The sequence below is a fragment of the Schistocerca piceifrons genome, chromosome 1 (assembly GCF_021461385.2).
Source record: "Schistocerca piceifrons isolate TAMUIC-IGC-003096 chromosome 1, iqSchPice1.1, whole genome shotgun sequence".
NCBI lineage: Eukaryota > Metazoa > Arthropoda > Insecta > Orthoptera > Acrididae > Schistocerca > Schistocerca piceifrons.
In genome coordinates, this window is record NC_060138.1 from 1218684619 (window position 1) to 1218702224 (window position 17606).

The 17606-nt window shown below is 40.2% G+C and overlaps 1 protein-coding gene across 1 annotated transcript in view; it reads right to left on the minus strand.

Annotated features, from left to right (window-relative positions):
- LOC124802771 (heparan-alpha-glucosaminide N-acetyltransferase-like) overlaps positions 1–17606 on the minus strand; it is a 314616-nt gene that overhangs the window by 64971 nt on the left and 232039 nt on the right. Inside the window, exon 6 of the mRNA XM_047263768.1 lies at positions 8703–8904. Coding sequence (XP_047119724.1) covers positions 8703–8904 — 202 coding nt within the window. The remainder of the gene's footprint in view (positions 1–8702; positions 8905–17606) is intronic.

The following is a 17606-nucleotide window of genomic DNA, read 5'->3' on the forward strand; positions in this document are numbered from 1 at the left end:
TCCTGGATACACCGAGAAGATAATACGTAATCTTTCTTACCAGTTATACCCGTTAGTTGTTTATTTCCTCTCTGGAAGTCTGAATCTATGGATTTCCCTAGTAATTATAACAACACTGACCATTCACAAACTCAATCAACAACATAATCAGACAGCAATTGGCGTTCACTTGTTCAGCTTTACTCCTCTCAGCTTGTATGGCCTGGCCCCCTTTTACCTGCAGGAAAGTTTTTTTCTAGATGCAACGAGGATTCCCCTGACAGAGACATCATGAACACTATGCACACATTCAAAAATCCACTTATTTATTGAACTATGGGACCAAATTGCTGATGTCATCGGTCCCTAGGCTTACATATTACTTAATCTAACTTAAACTAACTTAACGCTAAGGACAACAAACACATCCATGCCTGAGGAGGATTTGAACCTCTGACAGGGGGAGTTCCCCAGACTGCAAGGCTACCCCATGCAGCTTATGATTCATTCAGAAATCAACTTACAGACTGTGTTCAAAAACCAACAGGGATGTGCATCAAAATCATATGAGTAATCGATAGACCAACGTGAGCTGGATGCTAGGCACTTTGTGAAACAAGGTTTTTTCTCCTCAAGAATATGAATTTGCCCTCCCCCCCCCCCCTCCCCCCTCCGTCATAGAACCGGGCCCACTGGGCATGCATGAATCTGGCAGCTTGGGCGCAGTAGTAAAATTTTTCCCAGATGCATCTAGTTGCTTCCTGCAACTGTTTACACAGCCAACAGACCCATTTCTGTATCCAGAAACAGAAGAAGGTACTACTCATATGCCACTCAACTGCGCATGCGCATGAGCCCGCTCGTAACTGTTAAAATGAATCTAAACAGTTGTGACGTCACACTCATCAGAGGCAATTTGTTGTTATGAAGCATTGCATAGTCTTCCTAAAGCCTTTGACACATTTTGCTGTTGGCAAACGCTTGTATGAGCACTGTGTTTTGTTGTTGTGTATGGCACATTTCCTTTGCGATTTATGTTGGAGTGGGATACAGTAATATTATCCTTTGTTAGAGTATCGATTCATACCAGTCAAAATTACAAAAATTTAACTGAAAACTAAAACAACAAAAAATTCCTGAAATTCTAAAAAATTTCTGGGTTTTTCCCAGTTTTCTCCCGAATGAAAAAATTCCCGGGATTTTCCCAGATCTCCCGAATGTCCCGGGTCGTATACACCCTGTGTTTACTTTGTATGCAGGAAAACAAGCAATGCACTGCGCTTGCTTAGCTAACTGTACAATATAGTATATAATAAAATGCTGAAAACAACTTTCCCATTTATAAGTTATGGGATAGAGCTATGGTGGAGGATGGGGCAGGGTGCCAGTGATGTCCACTTGAACAGATTACAAAAGGTGTCAGGCTGATACATTGTCTGGGATACAGGGAGACATTTACAATGAAATTAAAATCTTTTCTTATAAATAAATGTCAGTATTCTCTGGAAGGATGTATTAACCTTTGCAGATAAATGTGTAATGTATTAACCCTTGGTGTAGAAACATATGTGCTATATTTTTGTAAACAATGACATTTGCAACAGTCAGTATGTGATGACTACATACAAAAAGAAATGTAAATAAGAAACAAAATATGAAGTAACCCCTTGTTCTGAAGTTTTTTTGTTGCTTTGTGTCGTAATTAGACATTTATTCTACCTATAGTAAACTATAGTTCCTCCTTGTAACTACATTTTTCATTACAGATGTTCAAAGATATTACTCATGACCAATGTGCATGCTTTTTTGCCTATGATAAGTCATTCATTGTTTTTATATCCATTTATAAATCATCAAGTTACTGCATGCTATAAGTTGTCACAGACAATCTGTTTTCTCTAGTATTTAAAGTTTAATTTAATGGATGAAAGTAATGAATTTTAATAATGATACAGGGCAGTTCATGAAAGACTTTAAAAACCAAATAAAGGTAAAAATAATTGTATATGACACAAACATTTAACATAATGCTTTCAATGATCAACAGAAGCTTCATATAAAGAAATTTTTAGAACAGTGCAATGTTTATTACATAGTTCGAATACCATGGATAGTGCACACCTTCAATGGAAATAATATCTGAAATTTTACAACTGTTACTAATTTCAAAGATTACCAGTCTAGTTCCTATCTGTTAGCAACAAACAATTCTTTTTTTCTATTTTTGTATGATTTTCTTCCATTTGGCAGATCCTTTGCTTCACGTGTGTTTTAAAACACAAAATACTTATACTGTATTTTGTAAAATGTTTTTCCTAATGTATATCAAAGTTGTAAAACAATTTCAACATCTAAATTACTTCTGTTAATTGTGGGACAAAATAAGTTTGTATGTTAAGAGTGTACACTGATAATGATTACGAGCAGGTTGTCACCATTTTCTTATGCACTGTTCCCTAGCTTTCTGGATTAACATTCCTCAGGGAGGAGAGAGGGATGGTTTGAGAAAGGTTAAAACGAAACTGAAATTGGTAGCAGTGAGATTTTTGGGGAAAATTTAAATGTATATTGAAAGGATTGGCAAATGGGAAATGGAGGTGGTGAATTTTTCAAAGCAGACAAGAAACTCAGATCCACCGATATAGAAATTGAAGCTGCATGTGAGATTGTTTGGGCAAGACTCAGTATCAGGGGTGGGCATAAAATGATAACTGTATCCTTCTATCACCCTCCAGACTCATCTCCTGATGTAACGAAAAACTTTAGGGAAAATCTCAGTTCACCTGTATGTAAGTTCCTCAACCACACTGTAATCATCAAAAATTACAGTTTTGTTAGTGGTGGTTGTGATAAGGCATCCTGTGAAACTCCGCTAGAACCGAGCGACCGCTACGGTCGCAGGTTCGAATCCTGCCTCGGGCATGGATGTGTGTGATGTCCTTATGTTAGTTAGGTTTAATTAGTTCTAAGTTCTAGGCGACTGATGACCTCAGAAGGTAAGTCGCATAGTGCTCAGAGCCAAACTCCGCTAAATGCCTTTTCTGATAACTACCTAGAACAGATAGTTACGAACCCCATTCATGAAGGAAACATATTGAATCTAATGGCAACAAATAGACCTGATGTCTTTGAGCATGTCCACGTAGAAACCAGTGTTAATGACCATGATGTGGTTGTGGCAACAATGATTACCAAATTCAAAGGACAACTAAAACAAGTAGAAAGATATATATATTCAGTAAACTACGTAAAAAAAATCAGTAGTGCCATATCTCAATGAGGAACTTGAAACTTTCAGCACAGGAAAGGAGCATGTAGAGGACCTCTGGCTCAAGTTTAAAGGAATAATTGACCATGCACTGGACAGATATGTACCCAATAGAACAGCTCATAAATGGAGGAAACCTCCATGGTGTACAGTCATTGTAAAGAAGCTTCTAAAGAAGCAGAAATTACTGCATAATAGATGTGAAACAAAGTGTAGGGCTACAGATAGAGAGATGCTGAATGAAGCACATTTGGCTGTCAAGAGAGCAATGCATGAAGCCTTCAATGACTACTGTAGCAGAATATCGTCAAATGACATTTCACAAAATCCGAAGAAATGCTGACTGTACGTTAACACTGTTACTAGCAGCAAAGTTAGTGTCCAGATCCTAGTGAATAAGACAGGTACTGGAATGGTGGGTACCAAAGCAAAAGTTGAAATGCTGAACTCCACTTTCAAATGTTCCTTTACAAAGGAAAACCCAGGAGAATTTCTCCAATATAATATTCATACCACTGAAAAGATGAATGGAATAAGTAACAGTGCCAGCGGTGTTGAGAAACAGCTGAAATTGTTAAAACTGAACAAAGCTCTAGGCCCTGACAGAATCCCTGCCAGATTCTATACTGAATTTGCACCTGAGTTAGCCCCTCTTCTAACTTTAATCTATTGTAGATCTCTTGAACAGAAAACTGTACCCAGTTCTTAGAAGAAGGCTCAGGTCACACCCTTCTACAAGCAGAGTAGCATAAGTGATCCACAAAATTATCATCCAGTATTCTTGACATCGATTTGTTGTACAATCTCAGAACATATTCTGAGTTCAAACATAATGAGTATCTCAAACAGAATGACTTCATCAATGCCAACAAGCATGGATGTCAAAAAAATCAGTCATGTGAAACCCAACTCGCATTTTTCTCACACGACATACTGAAAGCTTCGGATCAAGGCATCCAGGTAGATACAATGTTTTTTCTGAAAAGCATTTAACTTAGTACTGCACCTATGCTTATTATCAAAAGTTTGATCATATGGGATACCAAGTGAAATTTATGACTGTATTGAGGACTTTTTGGTAGGGAGGACACAGCATGTTATCTTGGATGGAGAGTCATTGTCAGATGTAGAAATAACTTCAAGTGTGCCCCAGGGACGTGTGTTCAAATCCTTGTTGCTCACGTTGTATATTAATGACCTTGCAGACAATATTAATAGTAAAATCTGGCTTTTTGCAGATGACACAGTTATCTATAATGAAGTACTATGAGAGAGTAGCTGCATGAATATTCAGTCAGATCTCATTAAGATTTAAACATCATGCAGAGATTGGCTCTAAATGTTCATAAATGTAAAATTTTGTACATACAAAACTAAAAAACATAATATCCTATGACTATAATATCAAAGACTCAAAAGTTGGAATCAGCCAACTCATACTTATACCTGTGTGTAAACTTTGTAGGGTTATGAAATGGAATGATCACATATGCTTAGTCATGAGTAAAGCAGGTGGTACACTTTGGTTTATTGGTAGAATACTGGGGAACTGCAATCAGTCTACAAAAGCAATTACTTACAAAGCAGTTCTGCGATCAGTTTTGGAATGTTGCTCAAGTGTATGGGATCTGTAAGATAGGTCCAACAGGGGATATTGAACGTATACAGAGATGGGCAGCATAAATGGTCATAAGTTTGTTTAATCCAGGGAAGAGTGTCACAGAGATACTGAAGGAACTAAACTGGCAGACTCTTTCAGACAGATGTAAACTATCCTGGGAAAGTCTGTCAACAAAATTTCAAGAACTGGCTTTAAATGATTACTCTAGGTATCCTGAGGATAAGATCAGAATAATTACTGCATGCACTGAGGCATTCAAACAATCATTCTTCCTGTGCTTCATATGTGAAAGGAACAGAAAGAAATCGTAATAACTGGTACAATGGTACGTACCCTCTGCCATGCACCTCACAGTGGTTTGCAGAGTACAGATGTAGATGTAGAAGTGCAAATCACTCTGACCCCAGGTTGGAGGGACCTATCTGTATTGAGGATAAAGGTAGAAATGATGAAGGAGGAGGCGGCAGGCATTCTAAATATAGTAAGTTAAGTATCAGCCAGAAACTCTGTCTCATAAGTATTAGTTTTTGTGATTAAATCCTCTGTATTCTGTATCACGCTTGCTAGTTTTTGTTTCCTCCTAACATTTCTCAGTTCTATTGCTTCTTCTAGTGCCCAAATAACCAAATTTGGGTGCTGTAGAAAATGTCTCATTAACCTGCCCCTTACTCTGGTAACTGACTTCCACAGACTTCCTTCTTTTTTACAACTTCTTCATTCTGACCTTACCTGTTCAACTTATCTTCAACCTTCTCTAACATGACCATCTTTCGAATGGTCCTAGTTTCTTCCTCTACACTTCTAATGGTCCATGTACTTTTATACTCTGACCCACATGTACACTTTTTGAGACTTTTTTCTACATTTCATATCCATATCTGATACCACTAGAGTCTTCACACTGAATGATGCTTTCTTCACCTGTATCCATATATTGTTGGTATTTTTCTTGCTTTGGCCTTCTTTTGTAATTCTTACTGCCTAGATACAGGAATTGGAATTCATTCAGTTATTCAACCATTGAGTCACTTTCAAGATTTATATTTCACTTTCCTTCTTTTTGTTATAAAACATTGCCTTCATTCTAACTTTGCTTATTCTTAATCTACATAGTGTACTGCCAGTGAATACTGTCTTTTCCATTCAGTTCAGTTCTGTTCTGTTCAAATCAAATCAAATCATGCCTTCCTTATTTTGGGCCAGAAGGGTTATGTCATTGGTACCCATTCCCATGGGACATTTATTCTTGACCGAAAGTTTTCCTTTACCTCTTTTGTTGCTCCTTTGACATACAAATTGAAAAACAGCATCAATGAGCTGTGATGCTTTCACACATTGTACTGCCTAACGAGTTTTCCTTTCTTGATCTTCCATTTTTATTAGTTCCACTTGATTTTTGTAGATGCTTTAGATTCCTCATCTCTGTTTCTGTAGTAAGCATCTTATTCCACATTTTGTTATTAAAGTCTTTTGCAAGGTCCAAAAACCAGAAGAATGTCAAATATTTTCTTTTTTTTTTTTTTTTTTTTTCAAATTCTTATCTTCATTACTAAGTGTAAAGCCAGAGCTCTTCTCATGTACCCTGTCCTTTTCTGAAACTAAACTGATTTTCATTCATTCTTTTAGTTTTTCTGTCTAATTTTCTGCTTACACACTCCTGGAAATTGAAATAAGAACACCGTGAATTCATTGTCCCAGGAAGGGGAAACTTTATTGACACATTCCTGGGGTCAGATACATCACATGATCACACTGACAGAACCACAGGTACATAGACACAGGCAACAGAGCATGCACAATGTCGGCACTAGTACAGTGTATATCCACCTTTCGCAGCAATGCAGGCTGCTATTCTCCCATGGAGACGATCGTAGAGATGCTGGATGTAGTCCTGTGGAACGGCTTGCCATGCCATTTCCACCTGGCGCCTCAGTTGGACCAGCGTTCGTGCTGGACGTGCAGACCGCGTGAGACGACGCTTCATCCAGTCCCAAACATGCTCAATGGGGGACAGATCCGGAGATCTTGCTGGCCAGGGTAGTTGACTTACACCTTCTAGAGCACGTTGGGTGGCACGGGATACATGCGGACGTGCACTGTCCTGTTGGAACAGCAAGTTCCCTTGCCGGTCTAGGAATGGTTGAACGATGGGTTAGATGACGGTTTGGATGTACCGTGCACTATTCAGTGTCCCCTCGACGATCACCAGTGGTGTACGGCCAGTGTAGGAGATCGCTCCCCACACCATGATGCCGGGTGTTGGCCCTGTGTGCCTCGGTCGTATGCAGTCCTGATTGTGGCGCTCACCTGCACGGCGCCAAACACGCATACGACCATCATTGGCACCAAGGCAGAAGCAACTCTCATCGCTGAAGGCGACACGTCTCCATTCGTCCCTCCATTCACGCCTGTCGCGACACCACTGGAGGCGGGCTGCACGATGTTGGGGCGTGAGCGGAAGACGGCCTAACGGTGTGCGGGACCGTAGCCCAGCTTCATGGAGACGGTTGCGAATGGTCCTCGCCGATACCCCAGGAGCAACAGTGTCCCTAATTTGCTGGGAAGTGGCGGTGCGGTCCCCTACGGCACTGCGTAGGATCCTACGGTCTTGGCGTGCATCCGTGCATCGCTGCGGTCCGGTCCCAGGTCGACGGGCACGTGAACCTTCCGCCGACCACTGGCGACAACATCGATGTACTGTGGAGACCTCACGCCCCACGTTTTGAGCAATTCGGCGGTACGTCCACCCGGCCTCCCGCATGCCCACTATACGCCCTCGCTCAAAGTCCGTCAACTGCACATACGGTTAACGTCCACACTGTTGCGGCATGCTACCAGTGTTAAAGTCTGCGATGGAGCTCCGTATGCCACGGCAAACTGGCTGACACTGACGGCGGCGGTGCACAAATGCTGCGCAGCTAGCGCCAATCGACGGTCAACACCGCGGTTCCTGGTGTGTCCGCTGTGCCGTGCGTGTGATCATTGCTTGTACAGCCCTCTCGCAGTGTCCGGAGCAAGTATGGTGAGTCTGACACACCGGTTTCAATGTGTTCTTTTTTCCATTTCCAGGAGTGTATTACTTTGACAGTTCAGCAGCCAGAGACAGTGATCATATACGTGTGTGTGTGTGTGTGTGTGTGTGTGTGTGTGTGTGTGAGTGTGTGTTTGTGTGTGTGTGTTTTGTTTAATTCAGAAAAAGGCGTTTTGGCCTTTGTGTAGGAGTCTTTTTGTTGCACCTGTCTGTGACTCCCCATCTTCACTATATGGTGAGTAGCAATCTCTCCTTTTCATCCTTTTCATAATACTGTCATTATTCCATCCTGGATTTTGAATTGTTTGCCTATATTACTGTGTGCATCTTTTAGAAGCATGATATGACAAAGATTATCTCATAGTTCCATATTTAACTATCTGTGTGTGTCTCTGTCATGTAACCAAAACACTTCTCAGGAAATTTGTAGTGAGGAGGAAGTTCGGGTCAGTTACACTCCCATTTTGCAGTTGTTCGTTTATTCATCTGATCACATCAAAGGCTTACACAGAACTGACATGGCGGAACTGCACAAAGATAATGTTTAGCTTAGTTCAAAGACGATACTCAGATCGATGCTGGTGTCAACCTCATAGGCGCCACAATAGTAATTCACTCAATTTCATAGAGTTTACTATTAATGCCCATGAGAAAGTTTTCAGAAAGTATGAAATCTTGCATTGTTGCATTGTTGCTACCATGTGAATCATATAACTTTAGTACAATTATAATATAAGAAAAGGTCATGTACTTCTTAAGACCTAAAAAAAACTTCACAGGTTTGTATTAAGGATTATACATACCCTCTAAAAGTGTCAAGTGATTTAAGCCTTTGTTTTGCTTGCTGTTGTTGATTTTGGTCCTTCTCAGCACGTGGTAAGGAATCCATTTGTTGTGTAGTTGGTGTGATAATTCTATTTTTCTTAAACCAACGATTTGTAATAAATGGAATTCCAGCCGATACTATCCACAGCACCAATAGGCCAAGTATGCATATAACAAGAGCTGTTAACAACAATTAATGAAATTAATTATTGTCTCCATATGCATTTAATCAAAATTATTATTCTACTACAGTAACACTAAGTTCATCCAGAAAATATGTTTCGCTGGGGCCACAAACGAGAAGAAAATATTTTTGTCTAGAAACATTTTTTGAAACAGATTATAACAAATATTATTACAGGGGCCTCTGATCAACAATAGATTATGAGTCCTATCCTGACTGACAAAATTTGATTCCATTCTTTTCCTCAGCTACGTTTTTTTTTCTAAAATTGATGTTCAACAAGAGCGCCTATGAGATCAATATACTGTATGGGAGCATTTATTTAAATTTCATTCTTTTCCGTGATTCTGCAGTATTTTTGAACTCAATATCTGTCTCTCCATTTAACCCTGGAGCGGGCAGGTGCCTGTGTACAAAGTGCACCAATCACAAATAACATTGTTTTGTACCGTTCCGTTGTTGTTTTACAATTTTGAGCCAGTACCTTTATTATTGCTACAGTGAACACAGTAATAGGTCGTGCTTCCATATGTCCAAATGAGTAGCAGTAATATAAAATAAACAGCAATTTAGGTAAGAAAAAACGTATAATCCGTGCACCAAAAATGACCCAGCTTCCGAGCTAACAGCATAATCACACAATGAGGCAGTTATCTACGAGACAAGTAGTAATCCAATAAGCCACTGGCAGAGATCTGATGCAACTGCACTGTCTAATACTTCGAGTGGGTCATTACTGTGAGGTAACACTCATATGCAGCAAAAGAGTGATGTCATGAAATGTTTATTTAGTTATTGTTTAATGAAATAGTAATTTAGCTCAAATAATAACAGTTTATTTTATCAAACAATGGAAAATCCAGGATGGAATGTAACAATTTTATGAGAAGGAAAGTTGCTATTCACTGTATAGTGGAGATACTGAGTTGCAGATAGGCACAACAAAAAGACTCTCACAATTACAGCTTTTGGGTGTTAAGGCCTTCGTCAACAATAGATAGACATACACGCACATGCACACACACACACACACACACACACACACACACACACACACACACACGACTGCAGTCTCAGGCTACTGAAACCACACCATGACAGTTACAGGAGATTGCAGTCGTGTGTGTGTGGGGGTGGGGGGGGGGGGGGGGGTGGGGGGGGGTGGGGTGTTTGCGTGAGCATATGTCTATTGTTGACAAAGACCTTAACGGCCGAAAGCTATAATTGTGAGAGTCTTTTTGTTGTGCCTATCTGCAACTCAGTATCTCCACTATACAGTGAATAGCAACTTTCCTTCTCATAAGTTCATTTTATCACTGTTTAATTAAACTAAGATTAAACTGTGAACTTTCTCACACATATTTACCTTGGTGACATAGTACAGCTAATCTTTACACACCTACAAAGTGCACTGCGTACCCACTCCTGTTATACGAAATGCAACGCCTGCTTGAGGGTTAAGGAAGATGATAAACCATGGGGCTAGAGCCTCCCGTTGGGTAGACGGTTCGCCTGGTGCAAGTCTTTTGAGTTGACGCCACTTCGGCAACTTGTGTGTCGATGGGGGATGAAATGATGATAAGGACAACACTACACCCAGTCCCTGAGCGAAAAAAATCTCCGACCCAGCCGGGAACCGAACCCGTGCCGTTAGGTATGGCATTCCATCACGCTGACCACTCAGCTAGCAGGGGCAGACAAGGAAGATACCATCCCATAAATTATGTTTATTTCTTTTGACCATAATAGGTATATATTTTCCATTATGCAATATCTGGTTACCAAATTTTCTAGTAACACTTTATATTCCATTAGAATTAGAACTGTTATAATTTTTCATAAAAACCAGTCATATGGAAGAAATACAAGATACCAGTTATCTTTTACAAAAGCTCTATTTCAAAAGCATGTTCAATGATACATAATTATTACACAGTGCATCCATAATTTTACTTAAGGTTTCAAAATGCCATAGAAAGAGAACCACTGCTCAGAATGACATCAAATTTGATCAGCATGTTACTGATGTGGAGGGGTGGGGGAATGTGGATAAAGAAAATGAATGATAATTTTACCAATAGATGGCACTGCTAGTGTCTTAACACAAATATGGTCAGCTACAAATGACAGATGAATCACAATATGACTGCCATGATTTGAGTTGGACATTACACCATCTGTACTGTTCAATATACATGACTGCACAAATTCAGCAGTCAACAGCTATGGCACTACCAGTTAGGTAAGCCCATCCATTATGGCAAGGCTGTACCACATTAGTTGGGGAAAATCGGTTTTTAATTTCCTGATGGCAAAAGCCACATAAAAAGAAAAATGACATTGATGTTTAATTGTCCTGGGGGCAAAAACTACATAAAACTCCAAATGCCATTGGTTTATAACTGTCCTAGGGCCAAAAACTGCATAAAAAAAGGAATGACAACAGTTTCTAATTGTCATGAAACTGATGCTAGACTTGTTCAATATACTGTCCAACATTTTCTGGCACAAGCTGAAATCTAGAAACAGCACACTTCACAATAGATTGGAGTGTCTTCGGAGTCATGTCCAGAGTGAATTGCACAACATATGCCTTCAATTCATCTATGTCCATAATTTGAGCACTGAGCACAACATCATGCAGATAACCTCACAGCCAAGACTCACACTAATTACAATCAGGTGATCTGAACAGCCAGGCTGTAGGGAAATCCATGACCATTCATTGTCCACTATCATGTGAGCAAGGAATTCCAGAGTGAACTTTTGGTTTTCTGGCAAAGTCATCAGGAAGCAACTCCTGAACATGGGTGATTTTATGTGGTTACGATCTACATCTACACCAACGTGGATACTCTGCAAATCACATTCAAGTGTCTGGCAGAGGGTTCATTGAACCACCTTCGCAATTCTCTATTATTCCAATCTCGTATAGCACACAGAAAGAACGAACATCTATATCTTTCTGTACAAGCTCTGATTTCCCTTATTTTATCATGGTGATCATTTATCCCTATGTAGGTCAGATTCAACGAAATATTTTCACTTTCAGAGGAAAAAGTTGGTGATTGGAATTTTGAGAGAAGATTGCTCTGCAGCAAAAAATGCCTCTGTTTTAATTATTCCCATCCCAAATCCTGTATCATTTCAGTGACACTCTCCCCCCTATTTCACTGTAATACAAAACGTGCTGACCTTCTTTGAACTTTTTTGATGTACTCCATCAATCCTATCTGGTAAGGCTCCCATGTCGCAAAGCAGTATACTTCTTTCTTTATTCGTGTCAGAGGTACACCAAAATGAACACATATACAATACGTACAAAGAAAACTATACAGTATTCGCCCAGAATTGGACAACTTTGATAGTATTTGGTGCTGCAGATGTTAAGTCCTTCATGCTACAGCTGGTTGAGCATGAGTTACATTTGAAGAGATGCTGGGTTGTCTGAAATTCTCTGCATTTGCACAGCGTTGTGTTGACAGTTGGCAGTTGGAAGTTCAATTTAAGGAGATCGTCCCTCGATCTTGCGACTTTGGTCCATAGTCTGTTCAAGGACTTGCAGATGACCCACTTCTCCATGTGTCCAGGTGGCAGGGATTCTTGTGGTGTCATCCAGTTTGACAGGTGTTGACATCTTTCTTTCCACTCGATGAGTCGGGTAGCTGCAGCTGATCCTTCTAAGGGCTGTGAAGTTGTTAGGAAATTCTTCCTGGACTTCAGTCTTGGCTAAAAGAGGAAGAACAATTGTAGTGTAGGGAGTCTCCTTAGTAGATCTGTTACATTTTCTAAGTGTCCTGCCAATAAAATGCAGTTTTTTGGTAGCCTTCCCCACAACATTGTCTGTGTGTTCCTTCCAAGGATGTTTCACAAAGATATTATGCACCATGCTCACAGGTATGTTCAACAATTGGGTAATTCCCTTTGCACTGCATGTTTGCACACAATGGTCAACCCCTCCTGCTATGCTGTGGCCATACCTTCAACTGACATTGGATCAACTGCTTCCATCCATCAGCCACAATGTGCTTCAAAAGCACTCAGAATATCAATTGGAAACGTCTGCTGAGTCTTGTGACTGTAAAGTGACAGTTCTCCATAAGTTTCAATTATTGCATGTGATAGTTACAGACTATACTGTGGTGTCACCGCCAGACACCACACTTGCTAGGTGATAGCTTAAATCGGCCGCGGTCCATTTAGTACATGTCGGACCCGCGTGTTGCCACTGTGTGATCGCAGATCTAGCGCCACCACAAGGCAGGTCTCGAGATACGAACGAGCACTCGCCCAGTTGTACGACGACATTGCTAGCGACAATACAGACGAAGCCTTCCTCTCATTTGCCGAGAGACAGTTAGAATAGCCTTCTGCTAAGTCCATGGCTACGACCTAGCAAGGCACCATTAGCCTTACATAGTTAGAGAGTTATAGTACAAATGTCTCATGAAGAATGCTGTAGTCATCAACTAATAAAGTTAAGTATAAAGCAGCTACGTACTTTTCTTGCTACCATTCAATAGTTATCCTGTTCCAGAATTCACGCCCGTCAGCGTGTGTGTACGCGTGCCTTTCTTTCGGCTACTTCAGTGTGGCGTAACAGTCTTGTTACGTCACAACATATACCTTTCATATGTGGTCAAGCCTCAAACCAAACTCTGGTTGGAACCGCCGGTCGTAGCTGTCATGTGTACATGAGGTGTGCTCACTTATGTGAATGCGTGTGTGTGTTTTCTTTGCTGAAGGTTTTGGCCAAAAGCTACAATCCATAACAGTCTGCAACTCAATGGGTCATCTTTACAGTGAGTAGCAAGCTATCCTTTTCCTAATATTGTTGATATTCCAACCTGGAGTTTCCACTGTTTGATTATGTCTAAAAAAAATATTCTCCATAACAGACAACAAAATTATAACTCTTCAATTACATTGATTTTTGTATCACATTACGTTTGGCATGGGCTAGGCTATCTATGTAATGGTTCAGTATTCATATCACAAACAAACTGAGCTGGCATTCAAGCTACGCAGAGCAAATGGAAATAGGCAGGAGCCAATGTGATTTAACAGAATCATCTAAAACAAAAAAGAGCAGTTTTGGGGCTTTTGCATAAGATAGGGAGTTTGATGAAGACAGTAATGTTCAGATCTCAGGACTGGAAGAATAATTTGATATTTAGAAAGATTTTGCATGGTCTGCTGCAGGGTGTAAACCAAAGGACTTTGCTGTGTATCCTACAAGAAAATTGCCATTGTCCCTACAACTTGTAAAATGTGCATGGAATATTACAAGTGGAATTTGCTTCACAGCTGGTGGTTTTTGGAACAGAGCACCATTAATCTCATCCTTTTATCACTGATACACTGCAGTAGTGAAGCAACTTTTACTAATAGTGAGATCATCCACCTATTCAACTGATATCTTTGTCAGCAAACCTTGAAAGGTCACACTACGTGCAGTTCAGAACTAATCTATGACAACAATCAGAGTGAAATAGTTGACACTATTAAATTTTGCAATTATAAATTGATAATAAATCCAACTGAGGTGGGCACACCAAACTATTGAAAGATATAAACAAATTTAATTTGTTATGCATATGTCCCCCCCCCCCCCCCTCATGAACCATGGACCTTGCCGTTGGTGGGGAGGCTTGCATGCCTCAACTATACAGATAGCTGTACCGTAGGTGCAACCACAACGGAGGGGTATCTGTTGAGAGGCCAGACAAACGTGTGGTTCCTGAAGAGGGGCAGCAGCCTTTTCAGTAGTTGCAGGGGCAACAGTCTGGATGATTGACTGATCTGGCCTTGTAACACTAACCAAAACGGCCTTGCTGTGCTGGTACTGCGAACGGCTGAAAGCAAGGGGAAACTACGGCTGTAATTTTTCCCAAGGGCATGCAGCTTTACTGTATGGTTAAATGATGATGGCGTCCTCTTGGGTAAAATATTCCGGAGGTAAAATAGTCCCCCATTTGGATCTCCGGAACTACTCAAGAGGACATCGTTATCAGGAGAAAGAAAACTGGCATTCTACGGATCAGAGCATGGAATGTCAGATCCCTTAATCGGGCAGGTAGGTTAGAAAATTTAAAAAGGGAAATGGATAGGTTAAAGTTAGATATAGTGGGAATTAGTGAAGTTCGGTGGCAGGAGGCACAAGACTTCCGGTCAGGTGAATACAGGGTTATAAATACAAAATCAAATAGGGGCAATGCAGGAGTAGGTTTAATAATGAATAAAAAAATAGGAGTGTGGGTAAGCTACTACAAACAGCATAGTGAATGTATTATAGTGGCCAAGATAGACACGAAGCCCATGCCTACTCCAGTAGTACAAGTTTATATACTAACTAGCTCTGCAGATGCCGAAGAAATTGAAGAAATTTATGATGAGATAAAAGAAATTATTCAGGTAGTGAAGGGAGACGAAAATTTAATAGTCATGGGTGACTGGAATTCGACAGTAGGAAAAGGGAGGGAAGGAAACATAGTAGGTGAATATGGATTGGGGGTAAGAAATGAAAGACGAAGCCGCCTGGTAGAATTTTGCACAGAGCATAACTTAATCATAGCTAACACTTGGTTCAAGAATCATAAAAGACAGTCGTATACATGGAAGAATCCTGGAGATACTAAAAGGTATCAGATAGATTATATAATGGTAAGGCAGAGATTTAGGAACCAGGTTTTAAATTGTAGGACATTTCCAGGGGCAGATGTGGACTCTGACCACAATCTATTGGTTATGAACTGTAGATTAAAACTGAAGAAATTGCAAAAAGGTGGGAATTAAGGAGATGGGACCTGGATAAACTGACTAAACCAGAGGTTGTACAGAGTTTCAGGGAGAGCATAAAGGAACAACTGACAGGAATGGGGGAAAGAAATACAGTAGAAGACGAATGGGTAGCTCTGAGGGATGAAGTAGTGAAGGTAGCAGAGGATCAAGTAGGTAAAAAGACGAGGGCTAGTAGAAATCCCTGGGTAACAGAAGAAATATTGAATTTAATTGACGAAAGAAGAAAATATAAAAATGCAGTAAATGAAGCAGGCAAAAAGTAATACAAACGTCTCAAAAATGAGATCGACAGGAAGTGCAAAATGGCTAAGCAGGCATGGCTAGAGGACAAATGTAAGGATGTGGAGGCTTATCTCACTAGGGGTAAGATAGATACAGCCTACAGGAAAATTAAAGAGACCTTTGGAGGAAAGAGAGCCACTTGTATGAATATCAAGAGCTCGGATGGAAACCCAGTTCTAAGCAAAGAGGGGAAAGCAGAAAGGTGGAAGGAGTATATAGAGGGTCTATACAAGGGCGATGTACTTGCTGACAATATTATGGAAATGGAAGAGGATGTAGATGAAGATGAAATGGGAGATAAGATACTGCGTGAAGAGTTTGACAGAGCACTGAAAGACCTGAGTCGAAACAAGACCCCGGGAGTAGACAACATTCCATTAGAACAACTGACGGCCTTGGGAGAGCCAGTCCTGACAAAACTCTACCATCTGGTGAGCAAGATGTACGAGACAGGTGAAATACCCTCAGACTTCAAGAAGAATATAATAATTCCAATCCCAAAGAAAGCAGGTTTTGACAGATGTGAAAGTTACCGAACTACCAGTTTAATAAGTCACAGCTGCAAAATACTAACACAAATTATTTACAGGCGAATGGAAAAACTAATAAAAGCCGACCTCAGGGAAGATCAGTTTGGATTCCGTAGAAATGTTGGAACATGTGAGGCAATACTGACCTTAAGACTTATCTTAGAAGAAAGATTAAGGAAAGGCAAACCTACGTTTCTAGCATTTGTAGACTTAGAGAAAGCTTTTGACAATGTTGACTGGAATACTCTCTTTCAAATTCTAAAGGTGGCAGGGGTAAAATACAGGGAGTGAAAGGCTATTTACAATTTGTACAGAAACCAGATGGCAGTTATAAGAGTCAAGGGGCATGAAAGGGAAGCAGTGGTTGGGAAGGGAGTGAGACAGGGTTGTAGCCTCTCCCCGATGTTATTCAATCTGTATATTGAGCAAGCAGTAAAGGAAACAAAAGAAAAATTTGGAGTAGGTATTAAAATCCAGGGCGAAGAAATAAAAACTTTGAGGTTCGCCGATGACATTGTAATTCTGTCAGAGACAGCAAAGGACTTGGAAGAACAGTTGAATGCAATGGACAGTGTCTTGAAAGGAGGGTATAAGATGAACATCAACAAAAGCAAAACAAGGATAATGGAATGTAGTCGAATTAAGTCGGGTGATGCTGAGGGAATTAGATTAGGAAATGAGACACTTAAAGTAGTAAAGGAGTTTTGCTATTTGGGGAGCAAAATAACTGATGATGGTCGAAGTAGAGAGGATATCAAATGTAGAGTGGCAATGGCAAGGAAAGCGTTTCTGAAAAAGAGAAGTTTGTTAACATCGAGTATAGATTTAAGTGTCAGGAAGTTGTTTCTGAAAGTATTTGTATGGAGTGTAGCCATGTATGGAAGTGAAACATGGACGATAAATAGTTTAGACAAGAAGAGAATAGAAGCTTTTGAAATGTGGTGCTACAGAAGAATGTTGAAGATTAGATGGGTAGATCACATAACTAATATGAAGTATTGAATAGAATTGGGGAGTAGAGGAGTATGTGGCACAACTTGACAAAAAGAAGCGACCGGTTAGTAGGACATGTTCTGAGGCATCAA